The sequence below is a fragment of the Corvus hawaiiensis genome, chromosome 9, assembly GCF_020740725.1.
Source record: "Corvus hawaiiensis isolate bCorHaw1 chromosome 9, bCorHaw1.pri.cur, whole genome shotgun sequence".
NCBI lineage: Eukaryota > Metazoa > Chordata > Aves > Passeriformes > Corvidae > Corvus > Corvus hawaiiensis.
In genome coordinates this window covers 13,395,699-13,408,931 of record NC_063221.1, presented here as the reverse complement: position 1 = coordinate 13,408,931, position 13,233 = coordinate 13,395,699, and the positions used below count along the sequence as shown (strand labels likewise).

Sequence of the window (13,233 nt, the reverse complement as noted above, 5' to 3'; positions counted from 1 at the left end):
TATGAAATATTTTGGAATGGAAAAACAGAGAGATTCATGGACTGTGCATTTTGCATTGATTTATAAAGGCACAGATCTCACTAGTAATGATGTTCATAAACCCATTGGTAGTTCATAAAAATCAACTAGCAAGAGGTATAGAAAATCATGTTTTATTACATTAATATAAATTACTAGTAAAAAAATTACATCAGGGTCTCCATCTTTGGAAATATTTCCCCTTTTTGAAAGTTCCCAGATATTGAGTATTTCTCATCTTGCTTTTTTTATCATAGGTAGAACTTCAGTTATTCTAAATACATCCACATGTCAAAGGAAAATGACATATCTCTGGTTCAGCAGATGAGAACTGTAATAAGCTTGCACAGACCAGAGCCTGTGTTCTAATTCAAGATTCCTGACTCCTTCAGCTTTGTATCAAGGCATTTTAAGTTGAAATTTACACCAGGGGATAGAGTCTACACAGCCATTTGCTTAATGCAGGCACAAACGGTGCCTTATGGGCTCTTTGCTTCACGGATAATCCGACCTTTTCTGTGTCATTCTGCCACAGTGTCCCCATCTAGGCTAGAAGGAAAAGAGTACACTTGTATCACATGGCACAGATAAAGATCATTAAAAAATACAATGACCCCAACAGGGTTTAGAAAGGAGCAGTAAATGAAATACAGAAGGATGGGTTTCAAGGTTGGCAGGGAAAAGCAACCTCACAGCATTTGCTGTTATTTCTTGGATCCTTTGTAAACTGAAGTTTTGACTTTGTGAGGAGAAAATAAAGATAAGACTGAGCAAATCGTGCAAACAAAATTCTCTTTTTCTACTATATTCAAGGTCTTCCTAACTAAAAAATCCAAATGGGATTTTTTTTCCTTCCAGTCTTAGCCATATTAGTTTTCTTTGCAGCTTCTGCAGCTGATAAACTGGTAAACAAGGACCTTGGCATAACTAAAGGAAAGTTTAAACCTTGCTGTTTAGCCTGTGATTAAGTTAGAGGGAAAGAGAGCTATAAAACTCAGAATGAAGAGCATGATTCACAGGATCCACCATGTCATCCTATCTTTCTTTATATAAACTGAGCTGTTAAATCACTTCTGCAAGACCATAAATCTGTCACCATTAACTAAGCTTATTTTCAAGAAAGGCTTCAGGCCTTATCTTTCCCACTTATGAATTTTCTTCTTGGAAAGCAGCAAAAGCCATGGGATTCTAGACACTTATACGCATATCAATTTCTTAAGGTAACCATATAAAAATATTAATTACAGCACTTGTACCTGCATTAGAACTTATGTTCTTTCCAGCTTTAGCTCTAGTTTAGAAAGATTTTTAAAACTGTTCATTTTAACATTTATTTTTTAATTCCACCTCCTCTTTCCTTTACCTCCCATCTTCAGCCCTCCCTTACTCCCTTCAGCAAATGAGATAAAAAATCTTACATTTAATAAAGATAAAAATTTCAAGATTACTAAAACAAGAGGATGGCCTTGATCCAAAGGCTATCGGAAATAAGAACATATCTAATATGTACAAGGAACTCTGGATCAAGGTATGTGCAGTTCTGAGACTGTGTAATTATAAAAGAATTACTAAATTAAATTAATCTGCATTATGCCTCCAGTCCACTTACGCTTGTTTCTGTGATATCGGTCTCTGCAGGAACACCTGGACCAAACTCCTCATTAGTGGAATCAGTTGGTTTGTCTTCATATTCTTTATATTCATAAAAATCATATTCTCCTAAATCTCCATCTACCAGCAGATCAGATTCACTGGGGTCTACTCCTCTGCTTCCATATTCAGTTGCCTCAGTTTTTTTATCATAATCCTCTCCAGTTATGTATTCTTCAGCAAATACTTCTTCAACAGGATTTTGCTATTCGTATCAGTAGCAAAGATTTGGGAATAGGAGGAATATGTGGGTTATTGTTAGTAAAGCAATGTAAGCATACGCTGATCCACCATGATGACTTGTCAAAAGAAGAAAGAACAGTAGAACTACAGCATATTGTCTTTTAATTAGAGTCTGAAGGAATGGAAGTTCAGCCTTTCAGAGTAATTAAAAGATCTTTGTATAAGTAGTACAAAGAAGTAATGTTTTCATATGCTTTGGTTTTTTATTTCCAAAACCACTGAGATCAATATATCCAGTATTATGTGTACTGCTTGCGTAATGTTACTTTAGTGCCAAATATAGCTGAATTTCGCTGCTTGGTTTCACTCTTACAAGCATTCATGAATGAACATATGCAATAAGCAGTGAATAAGTTCAGATCTTTTTACAACAGCAATGTGGAGGAGGTGCAAGCATCACTTTAGTTAAGCCCAGCCTTTTTCATTATTTTCTGTCTATAAATACCAATGCTGAGCTAAACTTCTTTTCTCTCGTTAATGATTTTGAAGTTTATTTATCAGTAAAAGCCATGGCTCGTCTGTGTCATGGTAATTCACGTATTTTTTGTCTGAGTCAAATTTCCAGTACAATTCAGATTAATTTTAATATTTCTGAAATCTAAGCTTTCATCTTAAAGTATGTAAGCTGTCAAACCAAGCAAACAACTTAAAAGCACTAAAGCAGTTTAAAAGAATGCTATATTTGAGATGTACAAAACTATTTGTGAAATAAAGGAGGATTGCTTTATTCTATTACAGAGGTCTTTTGACAGGGTAATTTTGAAAGAAATAGAAGTTCAGATACTGCTAATACAAAATGATGTTCTAAATGATCAGACAATATGAAGTAGTATGATCTTGAAAATATTCAGAAGCTAATCAACATCCAGTGTAATTAAAAAATCTTGATCTAATAACGATACTGAAATATATTGCAGTTAAAATAGAAGGCCAGATTCTGATTTAACAATTGCCAAATTCCATTAGTTACAGGAGTATGGCTTTGCCTTACAGCTGGAATAAACACAGATCTGAACCAATTCTAAGCCAAATTTTACCTTTATGAAGCAATGCTGTCACCAAGGAGAGCATTTAGCACTTTGAATCTACCTCATTGCACCTCTACTATTGTACAATCAGCTTAAAATTGCCCAGGAAACTGAATAATTTAGATACATCTGTTGATCAACTTGTGAGAAGCAAACATGAGACTGAATGTAAGAATGCGTTACAGCAAAATGAGTAAAACATACCTTAATTCACCTTCACTTTCTAAGATACATAGGAGAAAAACCATAGAACAAATGGGGACTCTTTTTCTCTTTTCAAATATTCAGGGGAAGGGGAGAGGGGGAGTTTTGTACATCTTTTAAGCAACAATCTTAATTATGAAAGGAAAAGGTAAAAGAAAAATGAGAACAATATTTCTTAAAATCTGCCATCATTTTTCTAACACTAGCATTAATTAATATGCAAACATATTAATGCAGCACTGTCTTAGGTGCAGTAATTTTAACAAAATAATGTTTAGACCGGTTATTGTGGCTTTCTAGAAATGTGTTTTCTGACATAAGTCAAAATAATAATTTTATCTTTTTCGACAGTTCAAAATATAATGTTTCTTTTGAATAGAACAAGTAAAAATCAAATAATTTGGTTTTGGTAGCTGAAGAACTATGAAAAGAAAACAAAGGTTTCTGACTCAGCTTCCATATGCTGCTATGGTGGTAGCCATGCTTTGTCTTGTGTTAGGTTCTTTTTATGCTGCATCTTAAAAATTACAGGAAAAATTAGAGACTCCACTTCCTATTAGGGGGACTATGTCTAATAGCTAACCTAGTTTATGCTAGACATAGCTCCATTCACATCCACACTGAAAGCAGCAAAACTACGTTCCCACACCATGTATCACTGAATTATTTCCAGAATCACGCACTCTGCAGAGTGAAGATTCAGCAGATCTCTACAGAATTAATGCGAGTTCTGCCCAAGAAAACTGTAGCTTCTTATATTGGCTGAGAAAGCATAAAATCACATTAAGTGCTGGTAGAGTTTGTAACTTGGACATAGAAATCCATCCTTTTAAAATGCATTTGTACTTTTTTAATGACTGACAGCTGGTGGGACAAGTATTTTCTTGAGACTTCTTACTACCTCATTTGCTTCAGTAGTTCTGGAGGGAGCTTCTGTCTGGGGTCCATAGTCATTTTCAGCTATGCTATAATCTTGAAATCCATCAATAACGTTGGCCTAATATGAGAAAAAAAAGGACATTATTAAAAAAAATCCCATATGAAAAATTCAAGAGGTTTTGCTGTTATTCAGGTTATGGTATTAGCCAGATGTATTCATCTAGTGGGGTTAGGTAAATTTTTTCTTATTATCAAAGATCTTCCAGTCTTGGTCTGGGAAAGATCTTGATTATTTCTTGGCTACCTTTACCCCTAGTTTGCCTTTTGTTGCTGCTTGATAACTTTTCTTCTTCTTGGATGCATATTTTTCAGATTTTTTTGTTGTGGCCTTTTGAGGTTTGTCCTTTGAGCTAGCGGCCACTGTCCTCTTCTTCTTTTTGACCATGGCTTTCTTTTTCTGCAAACGTTATGAAAGATGGAATGGGAAAACATAAATAAAATGAAAAGAAATATGAGAAAGGGTGAATGAAAGAATGGTAACCAAATGCAAGATGAATGCTGTCAGCCGTGAGACCTTCCATCTCTAACTGAAAGCAAGGGTTACAGCTACAAAGTAAAGAAATGAGTGAGAGGAAAGCATTAAGTTTATATACAGAAGGCACAAATTGACAAACCATATGGTAGGGGACAGCTGGACACCACACAACAAACAGATCAGATTCTGTTACCTCTGTTTGTGCTACTGTCTCTTCAAACAGTGGGAGTCCCTCTGTTACAGAATCAGTTTCTTTATAATCTGCATCCCCATACTCATAGTCATATTCGATAAAATCTTCTGGTGTGTACTACATTGCAAATGGAAAAATATCAGGCATTCCCATGTTAGTGGTAGCAAACTAGATTAGCAATACTGGAAAGTATCTCAACCTTTACTTAGGAATAAAGTTTAACAAAAGGCAGTATGAACAATTCAATGTAATTATTCATTTGGGGAAAAAACCTCACGATTTCTTATTTCTTTCAAAGCACAGTACAAAAGTAGTAAAAAAGTAAGTAGTAATGCCAGGAAAAAGCCTCTCTTTTATTGGACTGCAAAGAAGAATCCAGTATAATTTTGATTACTGGGAGCACCAACAGATCTTTTGAAACTATGTGTTTATTTAAATTTTAATAATGCCTCTTTTACCTGTAATTTTTTCAGGTGACCAGAAGAGCAGAGATGCCAATATCTGACATGAATAAATAATGTCAGATAGAGGAAAGAGGCCACAGCTCACAAGTAAACATGGCTATCTTCCTCTTGTTAGATGTTGTGTTTGAAAACCAGGGCAGCTCCATGGTATAAATTTCCTGAGCAAATGCCTCACCGCTGCAATTTCATTTCAGATTCAGCTTCGGTAAATTGCTCCACAGATCTGTTTCTATAATTTTTATCAAATGAAGATTTGGCACAATAAAGTTTTACAAGAGCAAGTAGCTTTAGAATTGGCTTGTGTAGTGTTCTGAGCCCAATCTAGGGAGCCAGGAACTCCTGAGCTGTACTCTTGGCTGTGCCAAGCAGATACTGGTCTCCATATTATGCGCACCAAGCGCAACTCACCCCAGCTGAGAAGAAAGAGCAGCTTTAAACTATCTTTTCCTCCTACCATGCTTGAAGCTACAAGAACTGGTTGGTCTAGCAAAGTAAAGCAGTCTCCTTGTTGCTACTAGTTCTCTTTATGTGCCCAGGGAGCCAAAAGAAGGCAGAATTGTGTCCAGAGTCTGGACAAGTGTTTGCTTTCCCTTTAGGAAGAAATATTCTAATGTGCCTCATGTGAACTTATCCCTTCTGAAATCTCCTCTCTCTTGTTTCAAGTCAGCATCATTGTCTGTAAAATGAGGACAATACTGTTTGTTTCATTATATTGATGAGAGAGAGAATCAGTACATTACACTTGCAAATGAGTCTGAGGATTCATAGATGTGACCATTATCAGAAAGAGATGGACATTTTAGAAGAAATTATATATGAGATTAAAATAGATCTCCATATTCCAAACTATATTCTACCATCTGATCAAAACTCTGGTTTAACTGTTTCCTCTGGCAATGCTTTTTGATACAATTTTTTACTTATGATTTTAATGCATAGAAGTTGATTTCCTCAGCAAGTATAAGACTAATGCTGAAAGGCCCTTAATCACTTAAAAATCCTTTTACATGGCTTTCTTTTACTTTACTCCTATGACTCCTCAGAGTCTTACTATGATCAGCAGCTTTTCTTAAAAAGAAGACACAGATTATCTTTCAGAAGGCAGATGCTTTTTGCTTGATTGTCCTTTTGATTATTTCTACCCATGCATATATAAACTGGCTAGTCATGAGATTTGATAAACATATAAGAAGGATGTAACATACTTTTGGTACTCGTTCAAAACTATATTGCACATTAATAAGAGCACTTCAAATGACATTTAAATAACAAGATACCATTTTAGGTGGAGAATATCCTCTTTGTGAAGTATATGTGCACTTTATATCTGCCTCATATAATGTAAGCAATGCTTTGATTTCATCAGTGCTATCTTTTGCATGACCAAAAAAAGTTGATACTATTTATACTTTTCAAAACCAGCAGCACTTTAGACTTAACCAAGGTAAGTAATATGTGATTATTCTTTCCCTGTTCAGCCAATTAAAATTCAGTCCTAATCCCAGTGAAGTCAATGAAACATGTTTGACCTATAACTGGCCCTATATGGGCCTCACCATCAGCAGTGACAAATGTAGAGGTCTGTTGATGCACAAAAGCATTTCTGTCTTGTGCAGTTCTGGAACTGCAACTCAATACAGCTTGTCTCTAAAGAAGTGTGCCACTGCCACCCAAAGAAGAAAACGCAATGACAAGCTTCTAGGAGACCACAAGCAGCCACAAAAAGGAAGTAAAGGAAGAACCACATGGATGAAACCAGACTTTTTGAAATAGTTACAGAATAGCATTGAAATTGCACTATATCTTTGGAAATTATAAAAATGTCTGCAAGTGATTTGCTTATCTTCTCTCAAGAAGTCTACACAAACTAGGTTTATCTACAAGAAAAAAAAAAGTACTCAGTGGAATATACCTCTCAAAATTCAATCATTCCACCCTAACAGCGGTAACCAATTACATACTTTCAAAAGCTTCCTCAGCCAAACAACATGAATCAAACACTCTGCTATGCAATTTTTATTGGAACCCAAGCAAAAGACACCACCTATGTTAAATAATAACCAATATCTTAAGAGATAAGTGGAGTAACATTTTTGAGAGAATTACCATGTCATTAGCCAGATTTAAGTTTAAATATGCTGTTAGGAGTTTGTTTTAGTAACTTACAGACACATAGATTCCTTTTTAGTAAGCATTGTAGACCAGTTATGCTAGTATTAAAAAAGAAAGAAGTGAATAAGCTGATATTTATGCTAAGAGGTCTAGTCAAAAAGTCAGACATTTATGAACGAGAACTAGAAAACATACAAAATAGTACAAGTATGTGGACAGATCTATTGCATCATGCACAATCACACAGAAAATAGTTTTGGGTATTGTGCTTCACTCATTTCTGTTAAAGAAAGTGAAACTTTCTTTATATGCAAAATGTGATCACAAATAGAACAGTATATTTTGGCTGTGCTGATATGCAGGCACACAGAAAGAACAGGGATGGATGAGAAAGGGGGAATGACAGTTTCCATGCTGGAATCAGATTACTGCCAAGCAGGTGAAGATCTTCCACTTTAAGAGCAGAGTATCAGAGGGGTATTATGAAAATTCTTGAACTTACAAGCTAGGGCATGTTGCCACTGTCCCAAAACCATATTCAAGTAATTTTGAAATCGCAGTACTTTGTAGTCCCACAGATGCAAGGAGGGCAAGTGAAAATATGTCACAAGATAAAAACTGTCTACAAGATAAACCTTATTCTTAGGAATCCTTCCTTTCCCAACATTTCTTTCTGAAAGTCCAGCAACCCTCATCTTTCACACCAGCCAATAAACAGAGAATATATTTTGTACTGAACCCCATGGGTCCTGCTGCAAAGAGTTAAATATAGATGCAAAATCTTCCAGGTGTATTTCCCGAGGCACAGTCTGTCCAGATGGAGGAATGCACCTCTACATCCCTAACTGATGTAAAGTTGCACTTTAGAAATATGATTTACTCACAGAATGATAATTCAACCTGATGAAGGCTGTTCCCTGTTTCTAATACAGGACAACAGGACTAGTGAAGGACTAGTCAAGCAAATGAAGACTAGATTTACAAACGCCAGGGACAGATTTAATGGCTTTAGTCACCTGCTGTGAAGCTGGCAACTCACACTTACCCTGCCATTAACAGTTAAGACTGGATATGTGGCACATATCCCTTCTTTTTCTGGAGATACACAACCGGAAGGTCACCTTTATCAGATGACCAGAGACAGGGGTTTGATCCACTCAGTTTGACCTCAACAAACATTTAGAAAAGTTCCTTAGCATTCTGGAAACGCAAAACCCAGGCCCTGCTATTAGTTCACAGAAGTAGGGGAGTTCACAGATGTCTATCATAGTTGCACTACTAATCAAAGGAAAAGTAATAAGCAGACTCTTGAATATACAAGAGAAAGGATCTAGAATTTCAAAATAAATAATAGGTTAAACCTGGCGAGGGATTTCAGCTAAGAGACATCAGGTAACACATTCTTTAGATGTGATGCAATTTTCTTCCTCTTGCTTTTCTTTCTTCTCTTGTAAGATCACCAATAGTTACTAAACAGCCATTCCTGTAATGAATATTGCATATGACTATTTTCTTGCAAATGAAAGGAAGAATAAAACCTGCTACTTTTTGATGGGACAAAGTGTTTCCATTATGACCTCATGCTTTCTTTACCAGAGTGATTCTATTACACTACCAGATCATCATGCAATTCCAATTAAAGAGATGAACTGTTTTCTTCATCAGATGAATTTTAGAAGCAGAAGATCAGCAGCATGCAAGGCCTATTTGAACTGGGAAATAACTTAAATATTCTGAAGGAAACCTTACTTTGGAAACTAATTCTTCTACTATCCATACTCTAAAAACCTAACCTCCCGTTCCAAAATGCAGATTTTAGCATTTTTTGCTTTACATTTCCAAATTTAAATAATTAATAATCTAAATCCTGAACCAAAAAACAGTCATAAGCTCAATTTTTCCATTTCCTAAAGATTATGCTAAGTCATGTACAAGCTAAAGAGGCAAAGATGACTTTGAAATATTCTAGGCTCACTAACACTTTATAAAATGCAATAAAATAAGGGATGCCAAGCAAAATGAGTTTTAAAAGTCAGCTGCAGTAATAGAAAAAAATAAATAGAAAATGTCAACCTTAGGACAGAAGGAAAGTTACAGCTTTTAAAGGATGGCCTCTTCTACCATATAGTCCTTATATTGTTCATAAAAGTGACAAAATCAAGGAGATAAAAGGAGATAAGAGCATTATGTTCGGTTTCCAAAGACATCCTGTTTCAAAAGGAGGTTAAGACCCTTAAGGTTCTTTATTATGTTACTCCCTTATATAAAAAGTCTACATATCTATGCAAAGAAAAAGAGAGCTAGGAAGATCACTGTTTTTAATATCTGCTAAATTAGTTAACTGCAGTTCTAAAGATAACAATTTATGACTGCTGGTGAGGGGTCAGTAGCTCTGACTGAGGAAGCTGTGACTGGTCTGGAGAGACGGTCCCAAAAGGAATCGTCTTCCCGAGGCCCGGTGTCTTCCCTCAGCTGCTGGCAGGAGGGCCCTTGCAGAGGCTGTCAGCTCTTTAGTGATATCAGCTCGTGATTCCAGCTCAGCTCTGCAGGGCAGCCTCCAGGCCAGACCAGGGAGAGAGACGAGAGGCTCGTGTGGCTGTTCCTCACAAGGTAGCTTTATTAGTTGGCGAAGGGGAGGCCAGGGATGGACTCTCTCTGCCCTCGCAGGGGCAGGGGGCTAGCTTTATAGGGATACAGGGGGTGGGTATCAGAGGGTAAGGGCCAATGGGCTACAAAGGATCTGCATAGGGTCTCCCTGAGGATTCTGGGTTTGTCTTCTCGCCGTAACTGTAAAAGTGGTTGCCTTTCCAGGGGAGTTCTGCTGGGAGACTGAGCAACCTCCGTATCTCAGCAGATGTCCCTCCAGGGCAGTGGCTGGGCATACCCCACAAACAATAAATGTAAAATTAAACATAAAAATAATAATCTTTCTGCATTTTTCAGAAAACTAGTCTTTCTGATCAAACACCTAAAAGGACACTAAATTAACATGTTCTGAAAGGATGCGTGAAGCCTCCAAGCCAACATATTTGGGGACCATTTGCACTTTTAATTTACGAAATTCATTTCATTAAAGGAAAACATTTCATGTCTTCAAATAATCCATTAGTTTGGGATAGATCCAAAATAAATGAAGCCGAGTTCCTTTGGGGAGCCATTTCTTCAGCAGAAGTCAGACCGTGTGATTCACTGGGTTGCAGAATAATCTTCCAAGAGAAGATTTGAAAGCCTGATAGCTGGTTCCTTTGCAAACTAGACCTGACAGTACTCCAGAAAATATACTACCCAACATCAAGGATGATGAAGACTGGCTAGGTCTGTCACTGCTCTAATTTCTGTGAGCTGGCCAAGCATATGTGATTGAACTGGAAAGGAATTTAATACATTTCCATTTATAGTAAAAAGGGTTTGAAAACAAGACAGAAGCCAGTCTGTTCACAAGGTATTTATAAGAAAAGCATAGGTGTGTATCTTCTTTAAGAAAAGCAATGTTGATAGTTTTAAAATATAATTTCAAACATATATGGGATTCTTAAAATCTTGTCATACATTCAATATGAAAAACCTAAGGTTCCGGAACTTCTAGGCAACACTTTTTTGTGTACTGCCAACTGCTGAGGTCATCACTCTGACCTTGACCAGCTACAGAGATTCATACCTGGCTATTCACAAGCAAGAACAAGGAAGACTGATGCACACTTCAATTAAAACATGTCTTGAAGATGGAAATAAATGATAATAAATAACAAAGTGTGGGGATATTACTATTAATCTACTGCTTACTCATTTTCAGACTGAATGACACTTAGGTCTGATGAACAAATCCCAAAGAAAGGGAAGCATTCTCTATAGGGAGGGTTCTGACATGCATCTATCCCAACAGCTCAGCCTGAACTGCTCACACAGAGCCCACAGTCCTGGCTAGCAGCCAAGTACAACAGATTCTGCAGAGCCTGAACACAAAAGGTACTTAGAGGTTGCCCAGTTAAATAAACTTTGTTTAGACATATAACACAGTCATTTGAATCCAGAAAGGGACTGACTGAATTAAAATGGAAGTATAAAGACCCAATTGGGTCCAAAGCTTGTATCTTGAAATCCTCAGGTCACTCGTACCTAACCCCTTAGAGGAAGGGAGAAGTGAGGATGCAGGAGTTGACCTTGCTGAGGGAGAAAAATGACATGGGGGATCAGGACAGCAGAGCTGGGTAAGCCTGCAGACAAGGGTACAGTTTAAGATATGTCCTCCCTCCGTTTCTAGGGTGACTAGGTCTTTGTCTTTATTCACAGCTTGCTATTTTTTTGAATCTCATTGTGAGATGCTTGATTCTTCCTAAACTTTGTTTAGCGTAAACTTGGCATTTAATTCAGGGATGAAGACATCCTGTAAGTAAAAAGTAGGTATTGAAATCCTCTCTGTTGGATCAAAATTGCAGCTTGAATGAGACACATGGTAAAAAGAAAATGCAACAAGAAAAAGGAAATCTCAATGCAGCACTTAAGGTATCATTAGTAAAGACAATTTGATTATAAATCAGTTTCCAGTAAATTTACATACGAGAGCACAGTGAAGGTCTTAAGGCCTTGAGAAAAACTTAAACATTTTAAAAAGCAAATATTTCATTCCTGATGTTGCAGTGATGTGACATGCATTCTCAGGCTCATTTAATGGAAACTCACCACAATATATTCCATAATTTTTCCCATTTTATGGTTGGTAATTATTTTTAGTCCAGGTGAAGTCTTAGACTCTTCCCACAACAAACACATAAACAATTCCACCAGCTGAACTGGAAAGAGGGCATAGGGTGGAAATAAATTCAGAAAATGACTCATTTAAATCAGCACTGCTATTGAAAGAAATGTCCCCAAACCTAAAATGCTGGATATTTGATTATTTGCTCCTTTGGAGAAGGAAGCACTGCCTAGATCAATGAGGATTACACTCAGTTAAACAAAGTACTTATGCGTTTAAACCAGTATCTTTTCACCTAAATCCTTCTCTCTAGATGCTTCTTTAGTCATCTAAAAATAATCCAGCTTTTCAGAGCGAATGCCTTCCTAGGCCGTGAACTTGCCAGGAGACTACAAAAGTGTGCAATTTCAAGAGAAATCCTATTCATCTTCCTATATGCAGCTTCACAAACATAATTTTCTGTTTTACTGATGAAAAGTCAACCACTTCCTTCGGGTTTTGTAATCAGTGCTAGAGACACATATTAATAGGCTCAGAAATATTAATTTACCTTTAAGCCAAGTATCAGTTTCTTATTCTGGTCTGCAATAATTCAAAGACTCAGAACTGTAAGGCCAGAAGGGACTATTGGCTAACTCTTGTGCACTTGCAGGCTTCAAAACTTCCTATGGTCACTCTGAAACGGAGTCAACTAAAGTATGAATAACATTTCCCAAAACTTTCAGAAAGGTATCTACCATTGGCTTGAAGATATCTAGAGATTCACCATTTTGGTAATTTCTTCTTTCTTTCTTAAAAGTTTCAATAGATAGTTTCCTAACTGAATTTATCTATCTTTCTTCACCCTCTACCCCATTCGTCTGCAGCCAGTACTTTCTTTTTGTTATGGGTCTCTGACATGGTAAGTGAGCAACATATGTGATGATTCAGTTATGTTTCAAGTGGCAGCATTCAGAGGCAATATTGCGTCTGTATTCCTACTCTATTTAAAAACCAAGACATGCACAGTATTATTTTGGGAAAAACTCCTTCCCTTCTTTAATAACCAGAATATTTTGAGGCTAGTGTCCAACATATATTTCCAGTTTCTGCTGGTTTAATCCAGACTCTGAAGACACAATCCTGCCTAGCCTTTCGCCCAGATTTCTCTCTTCCCTCTTCCTACCACAAGAGTTTGTGTGAAAACATTGAAGATCAAACCATGAAACCAG

General features: G+C 36.8%; 1 protein-coding gene across 4 annotated transcripts in view; it reads right to left on the bottom strand.

The window, feature by feature from the left end:
- COL11A1 (collagen type XI alpha 1 chain) overlaps positions 1-13,233 on the bottom strand; it is a 133,126-nt gene that overhangs the window by 81,772 nt on the left and 38,121 nt on the right. The window contains exons 6-9 of one of the 4 annotated variants that reach the window (XM_048312912.1): positions 4,751-4,867; positions 4,327-4,479; positions 4,045-4,140; positions 1,628-1,873 (exon numbers count right to left, since the gene is read on the bottom strand). In XM_048312912.1, the coding sequence (XP_048168869.1) occupies positions 1,628-1,873; positions 4,045-4,140; positions 4,327-4,479; positions 4,751-4,867 (612 nt within the window). The remainder of the gene's footprint in view (positions 1-1,627; positions 1,874-4,044; positions 4,141-4,326; positions 4,480-4,750; positions 4,868-13,233) is intronic. The other 3 variants (XM_048312913.1, XM_048312914.1, XM_048312915.1) reach the window with 3 other exon arrangements.